The following is a 20,449-nucleotide window of genomic DNA, read 5'->3' as shown; positions in this document are numbered from 1 at the left end:
GGTTACAAATGTATTAGCTTTCAAAGCAGAATTACTTTCCCATTGTTCCTCAAATGCAGTGTATGATTTACCATTTAATAGCTCTGTGTCTCTGCTTTTATCCAATGTAAAAAACACCATTTACAATTTTACTACATAAGACCGAATCAAGGCGGTCGGTATTTTAGATACTTCAAAGTAGCCACACTTTGCCTTGATGACAGCTCTGCACACACTTGGCATTCTCTCAACCAGCTTCATGAGGAATGCTTTTCCAACAGTCTTGAAGGAGTTCCCACATATGCTGAGCACTTGTTGGCTGCAGTCCAACAACCATCTCAATTGAGTTGGGTTAATTGTGGAGGCCCGGTCATCTGATGCGGCCCTCCATCACTCTCCTTCTTGGTCAAATAGCCCTTACACAGCCTGGATGTGTGTTTTCGGTTATTATCCTGTTGACAAAAAATTATAGTCCGACTAAGCGCAAACCAGATGGGTTAGCGTATCGCTGCAGAATGCTATGGTAGCTGTGCTGGTTAAGTGTGCCTTGAATTCTAAATAAATCACTGACGGTGTCACCAGCAAAGCACATTTACATTTACATTTAAGTCATTTAGCAGACGCTCTTATCCAGAGCGACTTACAAATTGGTGGATTCACCTTATGATATCCAGTGGAACAACCACTTTACAATAGTGCATCTAAATCTTTTAGGGGGGGGGGGGGGGGTGTTCGAAGGATTACTTTATCCTATCTTAGGTATTCCTTAAAGAGGTGGGGTTTCAGGTGTCTCCGGAAGGTGGTGATTGACTCCGCTGTCCTGGCGTCGTGAGGGAGCTTGTTCCACCATTGGGGTGCCAGAGCAGCGAACAGTTTTGACTGGGCTGAGCGGGAACTGTGCTTCCTCAGAGGTAGGGAGGCGAGCAGGCCAGAGGTGGATGAACGCAGTGCCCTTGTTTGGGTGTAGGGCCTGATCAGAGCCTAAGGTACGGAGGTGCCGTTCCCCTCACAGCTCCGTAGGCAAGCACCATGGTCTTGTAGCGGATGCGAGCTTCAACAGGAAGCCAGTGGAGAGAGCGGAGGAGCGGGGTGACGTGAGAGAACTTGGGAAGGTTGAACACCAGACGGGCTGCGGCGTTCTGGATGAGTTGTAGGGGTTTAATGGCACAGGCAGGGAGCCCAGCCAACAGCGAGTTGCAGTAATCCAGACGGGAGATGACAAGTGCCTGGATTAGGACCTGCGCCGCTTCCTGTGTGAGGCAGGGTCGTACTCTGCGAATGTTGTAGAGCACCACACATGGGAACCACACATGCAGAGATCATCCGTTCACCTACTCTGCGTCTCATAAAGACACGGCGGTTTGACCACAAATCTGCGGTTTGACCACAGATTTCCACCGGTCTAATGTCCATTGCTCGTAGTTCTTGGCCCAAGCAAGTCTCTTCTTATTATTGTGTCCTTTAGTAGTGGTTTCTTTGCAGCAATTTGACCATGAAGGCCTGATTCACGCAGTCTTCTCTGAACAATTGATGTTGAGATATGTCTGTTACTTGAACACTGTGAAGCATTTATTTGGGCTAAAATCTGAGGTGCAGTTAACTCTGCAGCAGAAGGAACTCTGGGTCTTCCTTTCCTGTGGCGGTCCTCAGGAGAGCCAGTTTCATCATAGCGCTTGATGGTTTTTGCGACTGCACTTGAAGAAAATTCTTGAAATTTTCAGCAATGACTGACCTTCATGTCTTAAAGTAATGATGGATTGTTGTTTATCTTTGTTTATTTGAGCTGCTATTGTCATAATATGAACTTAGCCCTATTTGGTAGAAGACCATCTTCTGTATACCACCTTTACCTTGTCACAACACAACTAATTGGCTCAAATGCATTAAGAAGGAAAGAAATTCCACAAATTAACTTTTAACAAGGCACACCTGTTCATTGAAATGCATTCCAGGTGACTACCTCATGAAGCTGGTTGAGATCATTCCAAGAGTTTGCAAAGCTGTCATCAAGGCAAAGGGTGGCTACGTTGAAGAATCTCAAATATAAAATATATTTACATTTGCTTAACACTTTTTTTGGTTACTACATGATTCCATATGTGTTATTTCATAGTTTTGATGTCTTCACTATTATTCTACAATGTAGAAAATAGTAAAAATAAAGAAACTCTTGAATGAGTAGTTGACTAGTACTGTATTTCTGTATTTCAATTTCAACAAATTTGCAAAAAATTCTAAAAACATGTTTGCACTTTGTCATTATCAGGACTTGTGTGTAGTTGGGTGAGAGAAAAAAAATCCAATGAATCCATTTTGAATTCAGGCTGTAACAAAACAAAATGTGGAATAAATCAAGGGGTATGAATACTTTCTGTAAGTTACCTGGCCTATCTCACGCCTCATGCAGCCTCCTCTCCTGCAACGCCAGGACAGTGGATGCTCTCTGTCATTGACTACGAATTACTTTTAGATGGGTCAGGGGTCCCTTTTATAGGGCTGGAGGAGGAGCGGAATTATGCCGTAATGTCATTAACATGACACAATAGTATCCATGCCATTCCAAACACAAAAACTGAAAAAACAAAACCCAGCGGAATATAAAGTGGTCTACCGGATGTAAGAGGACGACATGCTTCTTTCGAGCCTAAAATGAAGAAAATAATACAAAAATTGTTGGAGTAGTCCCTTCCGCAGTTTAGAATAATTAGCGTATTATAATATTAGATATTCTGGGAACATGGCAACCATGCTATGTGTATGTTTGGTGGGACGTTGATTGAATATTCTCCTAACCCTCAGAAAACGGGACACGGGAATGTCCTTGCTACATTCCCAAGGAATGTGTCTAGAACATTAACATTGAATATTCTGAGAACATGCTAACTACGTTCTGGGAAAGTTCTGTTTAACATTAAAGGAATGAAACCGTCTTTGCACATCACTGGAACAGTCCTATGAAAACATTAGGTAATGACAGTGGTGGAAAAAGTACCCAATTGTCATACTTGAGTAAAAGTAAAGATACCTTAATAGAACATGACTCAAGTAAAAGTGAAAATCACCCAGCAACATCCTACTTGAGTAAAAGTCTAAAAGTATTAGGTTTTAAATATAGTTAAGTATCAAAAGAAAATCTAATTGCTAAAATATACTTAAGTAATAAAAGTAAAAGTCTAAATAATTTCAAATTCCTTACATTAAGCAAACCAGACGGAAATATTTTTTTTATTTTTAATATACGGATAGCCAGGGGCACGCTCCAACACTCAGACTTTACAAATGAAGCATGTGTTTAGAGTCAGAGGCAGTAGGAATGACCAGGGATGTTCTCTTGATATAAGTGTGTGAATTAGACCATTTTCCTGTCCTGATAAGCATTCAAAATGTAATGTACTTTTGGGAGTCAGGGAGAGAAGGTATGGAGTAAAAAATACATACTTTTACTTCACTACATTCCTAAAGAAAATTAAAAGTAATCAAAAATGTAAATAGTACGTAAAGTACAGATACCCCCAAAAACGACTTAAGTAGTACTTTCAAGTATTTTTACTTAAGTACTTTACACCACCGGGTAATGATCTAATGAGACTCTTAAGGGAATGTTCTCTAATAGTGTGGGAATGTTGTTAGCTGGGCACCTGGATCTCAGATGAATGTGTAAGAGACCAAATAATGTCCTGCAAGAGACAAGCTGGCCATAATGTCCTATTTATCAAAATGTTTTATCTTAGTAGTCTTTCAGTTTGCTTTGCTATTCTATGTTCCAGGTCTTCGATTGACACACAGGCCTATGCATTTGATCCACCATCAGGCGTTAAACAAAATTAAAATCCTTTACACATGCCATCCATGGCTCACTGGCAAAGATCTTCACCGGCATTTGAAGTTCCCAGACTATACACACTCCACCTCCTCCAACCCCTGGCCCTCTGCCCGCTTCCCCAAATCTCCCCTGGCTGTATACTGGTCACAGTGGTCAGTGTCTGACACTCAGTCTTTGAGAGGATAGAGGAAGAGGCAGGGGGACAGGAGGACACTCCACTCAGTGGTGGATCTTCTCAGACCAGAGAGGCTAGTCATAACTCGGTGATCTCCAGCGGGCTCTCGGGCAGTGTATCATCGTCCTTGTTGTTGTGGTGCAGCGGCGTGGACTTGGCTGACTCGGTACGGGCATTGTGCTTGGTGTACAGCCCACTGTCGGTGGTGTTAAGCGCCTCCATGGAGCGTGCCAGGGCCAGCTGGTTGTCCTCAGGCAGACTGTTGTGGTCAGAGGTCAGGAGCGTGCCCATGCTGCCGTGAACAACGTGCACGCCGTCGGGTCCCCTCATCTCCACGGGGAGCTTGTGTTTGAAGCGCATCGTGCCCCAGCTGCCACCCATGCCCACTCGCTCATCCTCATCATCATCCAGGTCACTCTGGATCAGCTGGGAGAGGAAATAAGGTAGAGACATGGAAGAGAGGAATGGGCAGATTATATTAAAGAGTAGAGGGTTGGGGGATAGGAGAAAAATTACAAAAGCAAAAAAGCAGCACCAATTGTCTCATTGAAATTAAGTAACATTGAAAGTCAGATGCAGTAATGTTGAAAAGGTGCAGCAGTCAGAAATTAGCCTGAAAGGAATTCTGAGGGGAAAAACAGCAGGTAGTTAGCAGTTAGCACTAGCAGTAAGTGGCAACATCCTATAGAGCAGTAGAGTGGGGTGGCAGTGGCCTACAGGAGTCATGCAAGCAGAGGCAGTGAGACGGAGAAGCGCCAGTGGGGGAAACAGAGGAGTGATATAGCGCCCTCCAATGGCGGTGGCAGGGAACAGGACAGCACACAGCAACAGGATTGGACCTGCTTCTTCTCACGTCCCACCTCTGTGACTGACGATTGGTCGCCTTGGCTGGTCGACTTGGTGACAAGTCTGGCTGCAAAGAGCTTTTTGAGCCTCAGGTAGTCGTCCAGAACCACATTGAGCAATGTGCCCTAATAGGACAGCAGTTAGGGTCACAATCACAGTCAATCAAAATCACATTTACCGTCCCAATATGTTTAGATTACCGCACAGCACCTCAAAACCAATGGTTGTTTTACAAGCAGAAATATTAGTTCCCAACAGGAATGTGTGGTCATTGCCACCTGAGAGGACATATGTGTGTCCCTTACCTTAACGGGCCCCTCCCTCATGATCTGGCCCAGCTTGGCGATGTTGTCATACTCCTGGATGGCTGCTCTCAGGTAACGGTCATCCTCAGGCTTGTCCTTCGGCTCGCGGCCAAATGTTCCCTGCAAGGTGTAACACACACACACACAGAGTTCAGTGAAAGACAAATGCCTGCCCTTGGAGGGCAGCACTGGGAATACGAGAGACACTGAGAGATCCAGAGCTGACTTTGGCTGGGATTCAATCAAATGTGTACTGTACTGTCGACATGCAGGCAATACATACACCGTAAATGCCGTGGACGTCAACTCAAGTGTAAATTACCTTTATAAGTCAAGTGCAGTGCGCTTGTTGACAGTGATTTGATTGAATCCCTGCCTGAGGGTCACTCGGAGGACAGAGCCATGATGACTAATTGGAGCTCATGTAAACCTGAGACAAATTGTGGTGTCATCTTCTCTAGGACTATATAGAGCGGGGACTGTGAAGCAACACAAACATAGACACATGCATACACACATACGATAACATACACACTATACACACACGTACACATGGATTTTGTATTGTAGATATGTGGTAGTGGAGTAGGGGTCTGAGGGCACACAGTGTGTTGTGAAATCTGTTGTGAATGCATTGTAATGTTTTTAAATTGTATAACTGCCTTATTAACTTTGCTGGACCCCAGGAAGGGGATCCATAGTAAATACAAATAGAACAATACCTGGCTAGGCCAGAGGAGGGATTCACTGTGTATAATTTTTCCTGTGTAGTCCCAGCTAACAACAAACGCTTCCACAACTCTAGAGAACGTTCCCTTGAGTCTCATTAGGTTTTCATAGGAATGTTCCAGTGACATATAAGGACTGTTTCCAAGAGACCATTCCTTTAATGTAAAACAGGACTTACCCAGAGCATGATTCAAATTTTCTCAGAATATTCAATATTAATGTTCTAGACATGTTTCATGGGAATGTTGCAAGAACATTCCTGTGTCCAGTTTTCTGTGGGTTAGAAGAATATCCTATCAACGTCCCACCAAACATACACTGAACATGGTTGCCATTTTCTACGAATATAAGATATTGATGTTCTAGGCACGTTTCATGGGAACTTTGCAAGAACATTCCTGGGTATCAGATGTCACCTGATGGTCCCAAAGAAACAGTCTCGAAGAAAACACAGATTTTTTTTATCATTGCACATCTCCCTTTGTTACTGTGGCCAGGCCCATTTTAGGCTCTGATTGGTGAACCACTGATCCATTCACAGCTCTTTGTTTGTTGGCAATTTTAGGGACATTCACACACAAACAATGTTTTTAACATAGTGTTTTCAATGTACATATTTGACATACATGATTACATTGTGCATGTTAATTTATACGATCATTATTATTCAGCATGTCCTCCCCTGGGATTTGAACTCACAACCTCTTGGTTCACAGCATTCCGAGCTTTCTGTTATGTCACCATGTTAATGTCAGTTTATTGATTTGATTGACTTATTTCAGCAATTTTAGTGCTTTTTGTATACTTCTCTGATGTTGGTGTATACTTCTCTGATGTTGGAATCACTATGGTCTATCACTATGGAATCACTATGGTCAATAAAATAGTTTTTCTTGAGTGTACTTTTAACAGAGCTGAGATTTATACCTACAGTATCCAGTAGTTTCAGATCTGCCTAGCAAGAAGGGTTTAGGGTTTGCTTCTCAACAGAGTCTAACGATACTGGCCCAATAAGCATATGCCCTAGGATATCCCTTATTGGGATAGTGGATAGGGCATTCGTCACTGGGTTTGAGACCTGCTAGGGGAGTCGCACTACTCTCACGTTCTAAGCGTTATAAGTCGTTGTCATTATTTGGCAATAGATACAACACCCCTAACTGATCAAATTAAAACCAGTTTCTCATTGAAATATTAGTAGGATTGCCACTTAAATTAAAATTATTACCACATTTCCACTATCTCATAAACTGTCAGTAGTTAATTAATTTTATATAGTTGAGCATCTCTCCATCATCTTCATGAAATCCACACCACATACCATCATTACATTGTTCATTTAAAAATTCCAAAAAGGATGCAGCAACTGCAGATTGCCCCTTTAATATATTGTGATTTGTCCCACGTGATTTTTGTATTTGTTTCCACATTAAAACATGGAGATGGATATCTGTATTGTTTTGGTATAACTGGTGATAGGTTTGGATTTATGAACTTTAAATCCTTATTAATCATTAGTTGTAATAGAGAAATGAGGGGTGCCATAACCATTAACCTCTGGTGTAGCCCCTCGGCTATCTGTAGGAGGAAGGTATATTAGTGGGGGCAATTAAGCTTGGAATGTACTGAGTGTAGGGAAAGTGATCACATGTGGCAGGCATTGATAAGGAGAGAGAGCCATGGATTAGTGATGAAGGGGGGTCGAGATCAGGTCAGGTCACGTTTAAGGATTTAGAGATTCAAAAAAGAAAGAGAGTGAGGGAAAAAGGGAAAAAACACAGGATCGAAGAAAATGGCGGGTCAGACAGGCAAAACACAGAGAGAGATTGAGAGCAGGAACAACAGTGTTGACTCACCCATCCACTCTGGATGAAGTGGGGGGTTCATTAAAACTTCTTAGAGATCAAATCCCTTTAGCGGGATCGATTTGACAACAGCCAGTGTAAGTGCAGGGTGCCAAATTCAAACAACAGAAATCTCATAATTAAAACATAAGTATTATACACCATTTTAAAGATACATTTCTTGTTAATCCAACCACACTGTCCGATTTCAAAAAGACTTTACGGCGAAAGCATACCTTGTGATTATGTTAGGTCAGCGAACTAGTCACAAAAAAACAGCCATTTTCCAGCCAAAGAGAGGAGTCACAAAAAGCAGAAATAGAGATAAAATGAATCACTAACCTTTAATGATCTTCATCAGATGGCACTCATAGGACTTCATGTTACACAATACATGTATGTTTTGTTCGATAAAGTTCATATTTATATCCAAAAATCTCAATTTACATTGGCGCATTATGTTCAGTAATGTTTTGCCTACAAAACATCCAGTGATTTTGCAGGGAGCCACATCAATTTACAAAAATACTCATCGTAAACATTGATATAAGATACAAGTGTTTTACATAAAATTAAAGATACACTTCTCCTTAATGCAACTGCTGTGTCAGATTTCAAAAACGCTTTACGGCAAAAGCACACCATGCCATAATCTGAGTACAGCGCTCAGACACCAAAACAAGCCATACAGATACCCGCCATGATGTGGAGTCAAAAGAATATTCACTTACCTTTGATGATCTTCATCGGAATGCACTCCCAGGAATCCCAGTTCCATAATAAATGTTTGTTTTGTTCGATAAAAAAGTTAAATTACAGTTCGTAGAAACATGTTAAACGATGTATAGAATCAATCTTTAGGATGTTTTTATCATAAATCTTCAATAATATTCCAACCGGACAATTCCTATGTCGTAAGAAATGAAAAGGAACCCAGCTTGCTCTCACGGCCGCGCGCATGACTGAGGTCATGGCAACTTTCCAGACACCTGATTCCAATAGCTCTTATTCTCTCCCCACTCACAGTAGAAGCATGAAACAACGTTCTAAAGACTGTTGACATCTAGTGGAAGCCTTAGGAAGTGCAATATGACCCCATTTACACTGTATATTGGATAGGCAATCACTTGAAAAACTACAAACCTCAGATTCCCCACTTCCTGGTTGGATTTCTTCTCAGGTTTTCGCCTGCCATATGAGTTCTGTAATACTCACAGACATCATTCAAACAGTTTTAGAAACTTTAGAGGGTTTTCTATCCAAAATCTACTAATTATATGCATATTCTAGTTTCTGGGCAGGAGTAGTAACCAGATTAAATCGGGTACGTTGCATATACTAGCTTCTGGGCCTGAGTAGCAGGCAGTTTACTCTGGGCATGCTTTTCATCCGGACGTCAAAATACTGCCCCCTAGCCCAAAGAGGTTATTAAAGAGGTCGGTCGACCTCTTGGTCCGCCACGGGAGAGACATAACGGATGCAATGTCTTTCTACCAGGAGTTGAGGGGCTCTGGCAGTCAAATACAGTTGCTTTATGTCAATGAGGAAGAGGTGGAAAGAAAGGCACAGAAAATGTTTGAAAGGAACCATGCGAATGCACCAGGTTGTAAGTATCACACCTGGCATCCTAAAATATAGAGACATAAGTTGTCTCTGCCAAGCAGCGGAACGCGTGTAGGATTGCCCATGTTATGGACTCCAAGAAGTCACCCTCCCGACAATGCCGGCTAATGGCCGTGATCTCTCACCTCCACATCAATCAGATGTCATCGATCTGGATACCTCAGCTCCACTTTGTCCAGATGTCATCGAGTCTCATCACAGTGGACAGTGGTGTATCGTGAACTACGACGAACAACCATACCCTGGCATTATACTGGAGGTTGAAGAACATAATGTAAAAGTAAAGTGCATGCACAGGAATGGTGTCAACAAGTTCTACTGGCCAAGCCCAAGAGATGATATCAAATGGTATGGGGATGACCAGATTGTTTGTCTGATGCCAGCACGGCTGACAGTGAACAAAAGATCAGTTCAAATTTGCCACAGTATCTGGAAGTACTTGGAGGAGCACCTGACTCTGTGAAAGTGGCAGATGTGAACTGGCTACTGTTGAAGAAGCCGTCAGTAGCTAGAAAGCAATGGAGATTGGCACAGAGATGATAAGAGATGGACGCGACACAATAACATGGCAAAGACAAACATGCCTGAAGTAAAAGTGAAGAACAACACAGGAAAAATTCCATGATCATGTTTTACTGGATACAAAATGTTCATATCAGTGTGGTTAGGAAAACAATTTTAGTTTATGTTCAATGTTAGTGTTTATGTTTTAGTGGACATGTTTTATATGTTTGTATGACAATGTTGTGTTATGAAAGACACATTTTAGTCAATAGGCTTCATCTTTTGTCTTAATCTTTGACCAATAACCCTCATTTTATTGTTCATATTAAATCAACCCATCTTATGAAATCTGAAATTATTTATAAATTAAACTATTACTAATAAGTCATTGGTTTCACATTGTGTCACTGGTATTACATTGCGTCACTGGTATTACTGTATGTATCTTTCACTCCCTCCTCTCTACATTCTCCTCTTCTGTCTCTGCTGCTAAAGCCACTTTCTACCACTCTAAATTCCAAGCATCTGCCTCTAACCCTAGGAAGCTCTTTGCTACCTTCTCCTCCCTCCTGAATCCTGCTCCCCCTCCCCCCCCTCCTCCCTCTCTGCGGATGACTTCGTCAACCATTTTGAAAAGAAGGTTGACGATATCCGATCCTCGTTTGCTAAGTCAAACGACACCGCTGGTCCTGCTCACACTGCCCTACCCTGTGCTTTGACCTCTTTCTCCCCTCTCTCTCCAGATGAAATCTCGCGTCTTGTGACGGCCGGCCGCCCAACAACCTGCCCACTTGACCCTATCCCCTCCTCTCTTCTCCAGACCATTTCCGGAGACCTTCTCCCCTACCTCACCTCTCTCATCAACTCATCCTTGACCGCTGGCTACGTCCCTTCCGTCTTCAAGAGAGCGAGAGTTGCACCCCTTCTGAAAAAACCTACACTCGATCCCTCCGATGTCAACAACTACAGACCAGTATCCCTTCTTCCTTTTCTCTCCAAAACTCTTGAACGTGCCGTCCTTGGCCAGCTCTCCTGCTATCTCTCTCAGAATGACCTTCTTGATCCTAATCAGTCAGGTTTCAAGACTGGGCATTCAACTGAGACTGCTCTTCTCTGTGTCACGGAGGCTCTCCGCACTGCTAAAGCTAACTCTCTCTCCTCTGCTCTCATCCTTCTAGACCTATCTGCTGCCTTTGATACTGTGAACCATCAGATCCTCCTCTCCACCCTCTCCGAGTTGGGCATCTCCGGCGCGGCCCATGCTTGGATTGCGTCCTACCTGACAGGTCGCTCCTACCAGGTGGCGTGGCGAGAATCTGTCTCCGCACCATGCGCTCTCACCACTGGTGTCCCCCAGGGCTCTGTTCTAGGCCCTCTCCTATTCTCGCTATACACCAAGTCACTTGGCTCTGTCATATCCTCACATGGTCTCTCCTATCATTGCTATGCAGACGACACACAATTAATCTTCTCCTTCCCCCTTCTGATAACCAGGCGGCGAATCGCATCTCTGCATGTCTGTCAGACATATCAGTGTGGATGACGGATCACCACCTCAAGCTGAACCTCGGCAAGACGGAGCTGCTCTTCCTCCCGGGGAAGGACTGCCCGTTCCATGATCTCGCCATCACGGTTGACAACTCCCTTGTGTCCTCCTCCCAGAGTGCTAAGAACCTTGGCGTGATCCTGGACAACACCCTGTCGTTCTCCACTAACATCAAGGTGGTGACCCGATCCTGTAGGTTCATGCTCTACAACATTCGCAGAGTACGACCCTGCCTCACACAGGAAGCGGCGCAGGTCCTAATCCAAGCACTTGTCATTTCCCGTCTGGATTACTGCAACTCGCTGTTGGCTGGGCTCCCTGCCTGTGCCATTAAACCCCTACAACTCATCCAGAACGCCGCAGCCCGTCTGGTGTTCAACCTTCCCAAGTTCTCTCACGTCACCCCGCTCCTCCGCTCTCTCCACTGGCTTCCAGTTGAAGCTCGCATCCGCTACAAGACCATGGTGATTGCCTACGGAGCTGTGAAGGGAACGGCACCTCCATACCTTCAGGCTCTGATCAGGCCCTACACCCAAACAAGGGCACTGCGTTCATCCACCTCTGGCCTGCTGGCCCCCCTACCTCTGAGGAAGCACAGTTCCCGCTCAGCCCAGTCAAAACTGTTCGCTGCTCTGGCACCCCAATGGTGGAACAAGCTCCCTCACGACGCCAGGACAGCGGAGTCAATCACCACCTTCCAGAGACACCTGAAACCCCACCTCTTTAAGGAATACCTAGGATAGGATAAAGTAATCCTTCTAACCCCCCCCCCCCCCCCCCCCTTAAAAGATTTAGATGCACTATTGTAAAGCGGTTGTTCCACTGGATATCATAAGGTGAATGCACCAATTTGTATGTCGCTCTGGATAAGAGCATCTGCTAAATGACTTAAATGTAAATGTAAATGTAATGTATGACATATAGGTGTTCTGGCATCAGAGTTGCCCAATTTAATTGAATATGGTTTTTGTATCTACCTAACTGTTGCTAAATTCATTAGTAAACATTTCAAGGATATGATCATTCCATTTTGATGACTCAACCTCAATTATTTCTAATGTTACAATAAAAAACAATAGTATAAATGGGAAAATGTCAGAAAAGAAATTTACGCATGCATGTTTAAAATGAATTATTACTAATCCAAACAACTTCTTAGTATTATCATTAACCTTTTCTCTCTTTGATTATATATGCAAATTAAAGACTGAAATTACATTCTAGAAAGCCTGAATTGTCATCTAAAATATCGGTACCACCAGTGACAAAAAGGCAGCACAAGCATTTTTTTATGTAATGTAGTACAAATATAAAAATATGTTAAACTGTCATTTATGTTGATTTATGATGTTAAGCGGTTAACTATTATCTGACTATAAGTCTTGATTAAAAAAAGAATAAACATTTGTAAAAGTTAGATGTTGAAAAAGCTACCATTTTCATAGAATGACCCAGATGTGGTAAACTCTGCATGTAATCGGATGGATCCTGGAACATATTCCAGTCTCTGCAAGCGAAACAGTCCTGTAGCTTAGCATCCGCTTCATCGGACCACTTCCGTATTAATTGTGAGGGAGAGCCTTGTATGCGTTTCTGTGTGTAGAGTAAAAGTAATCTCTAATTGCATCGCCTCTAGTTGTACAGGTAACATGCTGGTAAAAATGAGGTAAAACTAATTTCAGTTACCCTGAATTAAAATCACCGGCCACAAGAAGCGCCTTTTCTTGTTTGCTTATGGTCCTATACAGCTAGTTGAGTGCGGTGTTAGTGCCAGCATCGGTTTGTGGTGGTAAATAGACAGCTATGAAAAATATAACTGAAAACTCTCTTGGTAAATAGTATGGCCTGGAGCTTATCATGAGGTATTCTAACTCAGGCGAGCAAAAAGTTGAGACTTCCTTTACATTAGAGATCGCTCACCAGGTGTTGTTAACTGCTTACTCCGGGCCTGGTCCAGAGTAAGCAGAACGTCCAGAGCTGCCGACTCATTGAAGTATAAATTGTCATCCAAATCGAGGTTAGTGATCGCTGTTCTGATCTCCAGAAGCTGTTTTCGGTCATAGGAAATTATGGCGGAGACATTATGTACAAAAAAAGTTAAGATCAGTGTAAAAAACCCACAAAATAGCAGAATTGGTCAGGAGCCCGTCAAATGGCTGCTATCCACTGCAGCGCCATCTTATCAGCAGTAACAGATGCTATAACTTTGGCAAATGTATTTAAATTTATCAAGGGTGCTGCAGCTCCTCCAGAACCCTTCGCACGGCTATGATTCTATAAGGAAATAAATGAAGTGCAACGCTGGAGAGATGAGAGTTGCAGGCTCATGTCTATCAGAGCAGAGAGAGATCACTGAAAGAAAGTGAATCTCATTGTAGTTCTGTGAGAGATATAGTCGTACATCTCACACAACCACGGCTACGCGTTGGTCTCAAATATTATAACTTTTACACTGCAAAAAGTGAAAATAATTTTTCAAGCCACAATAGGTACCGGATCCGGCCTAATAGGTTACGGAACGAAACAGCCAAAAACAGAGACTGGATATACAATGTAATATTGTATGTCAAAGTGTGTCAGATATGTACATTCAAAACACACTGTTAAAAGCACTGTGTCTGTCCCAGTGGTTCACCAACCAGTGCCTTGATGGGCTCGGCAACAGTAACAAAGCGTGATGTTGTAATGACACCACTTTTTAGGGGGAGAACATTTCTTTAGGACCATCAGCTGATGTCCTGAGAACTGATAAACAGAAATGTTTCTGCAACGTTCCCATGAAACGTGTCCAGAACATTAATATCTTATATTCTGAGAACATGGTAACCATGTGCTGTGTATGTTTGGTGGGACGTTGATAGACTATTCTAGCCTCCTGATCTCGCGAGCTTACATTCTGTTTCACTACACGGATACAGTCTGGCCACGACCAGATTGAAACCGTTTGAGCCCCTCCCCCTCCTTCAAACCATACGGCCAAACCAATGAGGGTCCTCTGATAATCTGTGGGGGTGGTTTAATTGATGACAACAATGAGAAGCGCCTGTAGTCGAAGTTGAAAATCATAACAACAATGGCTGCTCTTGGGGAGGTTGGTGTTGAAGCAGTTATATCAGAACTGTAGGGCATAACGTAATTGAAAGAATAGCAAATAATTGCATTGAAGGCTTTTCTCAGGAAAAATATTTTTTTGTTATTTTCCGGACTGGGTTTTGCCAAGAGCTTGATTTACCAGCCAGCTCCGCTGGTAGTCAAGAAAATGGAACAAATCGAGTGTCGCGGTTGGTCGCCCTCCATAACTATGGATGTTATCGTTATACTTTCTAATCTAGACTATGTTGGATTAACAATTTAGTGTATGCTTTCACAAACACCCCAGTAAAAAAATGATTACATCTGGAAACACAGCAGTGTGTCTAATATTTTCAAAAACATTAGATATGACACAGGTTTTCCTTTGAGAACTTTCCCAAACTTTAGGCTATTATAATGGCTGTTATTACTGATTCATTAGTGCATGTATTTGTCTTTCACATACACCTGTTTTGGTGAGGACAGTATCAGTGCCTACGTTGTCAACAACCTTCCAGTATTCAGATTACACAACATGCAAGAGAAATTCTGCACAACATCAGCAACTTACTTGTTCTATAGTAGTTAGTTGAATAACTGCTCAGAAATTAGACTGTATGTTCCATACCATATCTGTATAGTGTTACTCTAAATGCAACTGATTAAAACTGTCATAACAGTTGCTCAAAACTTTCGGTGGTGCTGAACAGCTGCATGTGAAAGGCTGTTCAGTATTGCAGGACTTGTTTTCAGCCCCAGGAGAGTACGGCTGGATTCCAGAAACTTTGAAAACTAGCTTTAACTGAAGATGACCTGCAAATTCTTCAACTTCAAGAAATTACAGTTTAAAGCTAGCAAGCCAAAGAACAGGGATGCCTTATGCATTTAGTTAATTTATGTTTAAAAGTTATAGGTGTCCTTGTTACGAAGACATGACCTGACACACTCATTTAAAATACAGTTCCATCAGTGGTGATGTCCACATATTCTGTACATGTACTTTTGATGAGCTAATCTAAAAAAAAAAAATATGTATAGGGTTCTATACATTTCTATAGGATGCATTTTTCTAAATCAAAGTGACTGATTGTAACTGCTTATGTTTACTGGCTATATTCCTTCATTTTGGTGTAATTCTATTTTGTCTGTAAGAGATGTATTTTCAAGTGTTGCATATTTGAGAATCCACATTCTTTTTGTTTTTATCTGAGCACTTCTTGCATCCGTAAGACTGTTACCTTACAGAAAAACTCAAGCTCACACCAAATAAAAGGTCTGGATGTTTTGTGTTTTGGATTTACGGCTCTTACGTTTCATACTTTTACTTTTGATACTTAAGTAAATTTAATATCAAGTACTTTAAGACTCAAGTAGTATTCTAATGGGTGACTTTCACTTGAGTCATTTTCCAGTAAGGTCTCTTTACTTTTACTCAAGTCTGGCTTTTGGGTACTTCTTCCACCACTGTATATAAATAAAGCTTGATTTGATTTGATTTTAAGGTAAAATTAATGACGTGTGAACATCAATGGAATATTTGTCAAGTCCTGACCATAGTGAGTGTTATTTTCTATGGTAGATTAGGTCAGGGTGTGACAGGGGGTCTTTGTCTGGTTTTGTATGTCTATGTTTTGGTTCTAGGTTTGTATTTCTATGTTGGTGTTATTTGGCATGCCCTCCAATTAGAGGCAGCAGGTTGTCGTTGTCTCTAATTGGATGTCCTATTTAAGTTTAGGTTTGTCCCACAGGTGTTTGTGGGTGATTGTTCTTCGTGAGGTTATTGTTCCTCCAGCGTCACGGTTTGTTGTTTTGTATATACTTGTAATGTTTAATGGTTGTATTCGGTTTCACTGATTTAATAAAACATGTGGAACTACGAAAACGCTGCATCTTGGTCCGCTCCTTCAAACTGCCGTGACAATATTATGTTAAACTTAAAACTAATATGCTATGAACGCCATAAAACTGACTTGTGGGAATGTTCTGTAATTAAGTAAAAGACTTTATGAAAGTCAAAAGTAATCCTACTGTGGGTAAAGTTTGTGTGAGCTGCCATCTTTGTTTTTCCATGTAAACCAAAGATGAGAAAAGGTGACAAGATGAGTTGGGTCTGTTTGCAGTATCCATCATCATTCACTTCCGGAAGTTTAATCAAAAGACGAGTGAACCATCCTTTCACCTCATTTTGTTATAACATCTTTGGTATGACAGACCAATGCATTGTATGATGTCAACAAACATGGCTCCACACATAGCTGGCATTTAGGTTATCATTAGCTCATCATAATCCATACAACCTTCCAAAAAGTATTTTACACACTTTATATGTGTCCATTATAATCTATGCATGATTTGTCCCCAGTACCTGAAAACGTGAATAAAACAGTAAATAAATACATTATTTCCACACAAACCATTTTCTGATAGTGATTTATTAATACAAGTGGCACCTGCCGGCAGTCAATCACATACAGTGGTTCCTCCTTTAACCTCTTGACGGTCGCCTAGGATAGGGGGCGCTACAGCGATAAAAATAAATAAATTGTGCCCATTTTAAACGGCCTCCTACTCAAACTCAGAAGCTAGGATATGCATATATTTAATACTTGTGGATAGAAAACACCCTAAAGTTTCTAAAACTGTTTGAATGGTGTCTGTGAGTATAACAGAACTCATATGGCAGTCAAAACCCTGAGACCGATCGTAACAGGATGTGGAATTCTGAATTGCGGACTCAACTTCACCACTTTGCCTGTAATTCACACAGTGAGCAATGGTTCATTGAGCACTTCCTATTGCTTCCACTAGATGTCCCCAGTCTTTACAAAGTGATTTGAGCCTTCTACTGTGAAAACTGAATGAATGAGACGCAGTGGAACGTGGTCACATGAGGAGGGCCATCACCATTATGACGCCGGCGCCCCTGGCTACCCTCCCCTTTCGAAACGTTTTGAAAGACAATGCAATCATCCCCCTTGAATCTTATTGGAGCTCTGGTTGAAAAAGGCCCTAAAGATTTATGTTATACAACGTTTGACATGTTTGAACGAACCTAAATAAAAAAAATATGCATTTTTTCGAAAGAGGTGTCCCGCGCACGACGGAAGTTTTGGAGCAGCCTTCAGAACGCGCTAACAAGAACAAGCTATTGGAACATAAAGGATTCATTTTTTCGAACGAAAATACATTTGTTGTGGACCTGGGATTCCTGGAAGTGCTTTCTGATGAAGACAATCAAAGGTAAGGGATTATTGACAATAGTATACAAGACTAGATTTGATATGCGATTGTTCCAAGATGGCGCTGACCTGTATTGCTAGCCTATTTTCTGAGTATCGCATCCCCTTTTATCGCAAAGTGTGATTACCCAGTAAAGTTATTTTTAAATCTGGCATTACAGGTGCTTTCAAGAGATATTCATCTATAAATCTTAGAATGACAATATTACATTTTAAAAATGTTTTCGAATAGTAATTTAGTAAATTGTAGCGCTGTTTCACCGGATGCATTTGAGGGAAAATAGTTAGTCCACGTAAAATGCTGTTTTTATATATAAATATGAACTTTATCGAACAAAAGAATGCATGTATTGTGTAACATGATGTCCTAGGTGTGTCATCTGATGAAGATTGTCAAAGGTTAGTGCTGCATTTAGCTGTTTTTTGGTTATTTGTGATGCATGTGGTTGGTCGGAAAATGGCTATGTGGCTACTTTTATGATATACTCCTCTAACATAATCTAATGTTTTGCTTTTGCTGTAAAGCCTTTTTGAAATCGGACAACGTGGTTCGATTCAGGAGAGGTGTATCTATAAAACAATATAACATAGTCCTATATTTGAAAAAAAAATGTATATTACATTTCGTTATGCTAATGGCGATAGGATTTTTCGCTGGATGTCTGACCAGGGGTTAAAAGTTGTGAGCTTACACTGCGGGAGTTAAAAGTAATTTGTGGTTTAGTATGGTACCCTGTGTCACCACTTTATTGCTCCAGACCAGGGCAAGGGGGAGTTAGAGAACTGATTATGCTTTTGGGTCCTACTGTGTCTCTAACTGACAATGAATGGGTGACATAAACCAAAATACAAACTGATAATTGTGCACGACTTCAGCATTACTTCCTATAACTTTTGTTACTCTAAGGTTTTTATTATTTTATTTTGTTATGATTATTTTGCTCTAACTGTAGTACTGTACACCACTCACGACCAGTCACGTTGTACAGCGCCCGTGTGGCGCAACGATCTAAGTCACTGCATAGATGTACGCCGGCCTCGACTGGGAGACCCATGAGATGACTGTAGGTTTTTGGTTTTTCTCCCTCTAAAAACAGAAATAAATAACTATAAATAACAAACTGGCTTTATTTACAAATTAGTAACAATGTCTCACCCCATTTTCAAGAATTGCATGTTTTCTCGCTCATTTTAGGTTATTTGAAAATTAAATCATCTCCAAAATATTGTTATTTTTTAAACAAAGCGATTTATTATTGTCATGACTTCTACTGAAGTTGATGCCTCTCCTTGTTCGGGTGGTGTTCGGCGATCGACGTCACCGGCCTTCTAGCCACCATTGATCAGTTTTTCATTTTCCATTGGTTTTGTCTGGTCTCTTTACACACCTGTTTCATATCCCAGTAATTATATGTTGTGTATTTAACCCTCTGCTTCCCCTCATTTCTCTGTCGGTGATTGTTTGTTTGTTATGTACGTGTTGTTTCTGTATCGGTGTGCGACGGGTTATTATTTTACCCGGATTCTTTTCTACGTTGGTTTTGAAAATAAATATTCAATTTTTAACCTCTTACATCTAGACGTTCCGCAAGCGGAACACCTGCTCCAATATCCAATGATAGGCGTGGCGCGAATTACAAATTCCTCAAAAATACAAAAACTTCAATTTTTCAAACATATGACTATTTCACAGCATTTTAACCTGTTGGGGCTAGGGGGCAGTATTTGCACGGCTGGATAAAAAAATGTACCCGATTTAATCTGGTTACTAATCCTACCCAGTAACTAGAATATGCATATACATATTATATATGGATAGAAAACACTCTAAAGTTTCTAAAACTGTTTGAATGGTGTCTGTGAGTATAACAGAACTCATTTGGCAGGCAAAACCCTGAGACATTTTCTGACAGGAAGTGGATACCTGATGTGTTGTATTACCTTTAAACCTATGCCATTGAAAAACACAGGGGCTGAGGAATATTTTGGCACTTCCTATTGCTTCCACTAGATGTCACCAGCCTTTACAAAGTGTTTTGAGTCTTCTGGAGGGAGATCTGACCGAACAAGAGCCATGGAACGATGATGGCCCATTAGACACCTGGCGCGCGAGTTCATGTTGGGTACCCTCGTTCCAATACGTTATAAAAGAGAATGCATTCGTCCATGTTCTGGTTAAAAAAGGCCATAATGATTTATGCTATACAACGTTTGACATGTTTGAACGAACGTAAATATATTTTTTCCCCTCGTTCATGAAGTGAAGTCCGGCGGGCTTAGATCATGTGCTAACAAGACGGAGATTTTTGGACATAAATGATGAGCTTTTTTGAACAAAACTACATTCGTTATGGACCTGTGATACCTGGAAGTGACATCTGATGAAGAGAATCAAAGGTAATGGATTATTTACATAGTATTTTCGATTTTAGATCTCCCCAACATGACGGCCAGTCTGTATCGCAACGTGTATTTTTCTGGGCGCAGTGCTCAGATTATTGCAAAGTGTGATTTCCCAGTAAGGTTATTTTTAAATCTGGCAAGTTGATTGCGTTCAAGAGATGTAAATCTATAATTCTTTAAATGACAATATAATATTTTACCAATGTTTTCTAATTTTAATTATTTAATTTGTGGTGCTGACTTGACTGCCGGTTATTGGAGGGAAACAATTTCCTCAACATCAATGCCATAGTAAAACGCTGTTTTTGGATATAAATATGAACTTGATAGAACTAAAAATGCATGCATTGTCTAACATAAT

At 41.4% G+C, this 20,449-nt stretch overlaps 1 protein-coding gene across 1 annotated transcript in view; it reads right to left on the bottom strand.

The window, feature by feature from the left end:
* Nucleotides 1-3,196: 3,196 nt before the first annotated feature.
* Nucleotides 3,197-20,449, bottom strand: part of LOC106579432 (cadherin-23) — a 692,150-nt gene continuing 674,897 nt past the window's right edge. The window contains exons 66-68 of the mRNA XM_082965932.1: nucleotides 5,129-5,248; nucleotides 4,838-4,948; nucleotides 3,197-4,403 (exon numbers count right to left, since the gene is read on the bottom strand). Of these exons, the coding sequence (XP_082822058.1) occupies nucleotides 4,056-4,403; nucleotides 4,838-4,948; nucleotides 5,129-5,248 (579 nt within the window). The 3' untranslated portion in view covers nucleotides 3,197-4,055. The remainder of the gene's footprint in view (nucleotides 4,404-4,837; nucleotides 4,949-5,128; nucleotides 5,249-20,449) is intronic.

Source organism: Salmo salar, chromosome 19 (assembly GCF_965601325.2).
Source record: "Salmo salar chromosome 19, fSalSal1, whole genome shotgun sequence".
Lineage (NCBI taxonomy): Eukaryota > Metazoa > Chordata > Actinopteri > Salmoniformes > Salmonidae > Salmo > Salmo salar.
This window is presented reverse-complemented; position numbering and strand designations above follow the sequence as displayed.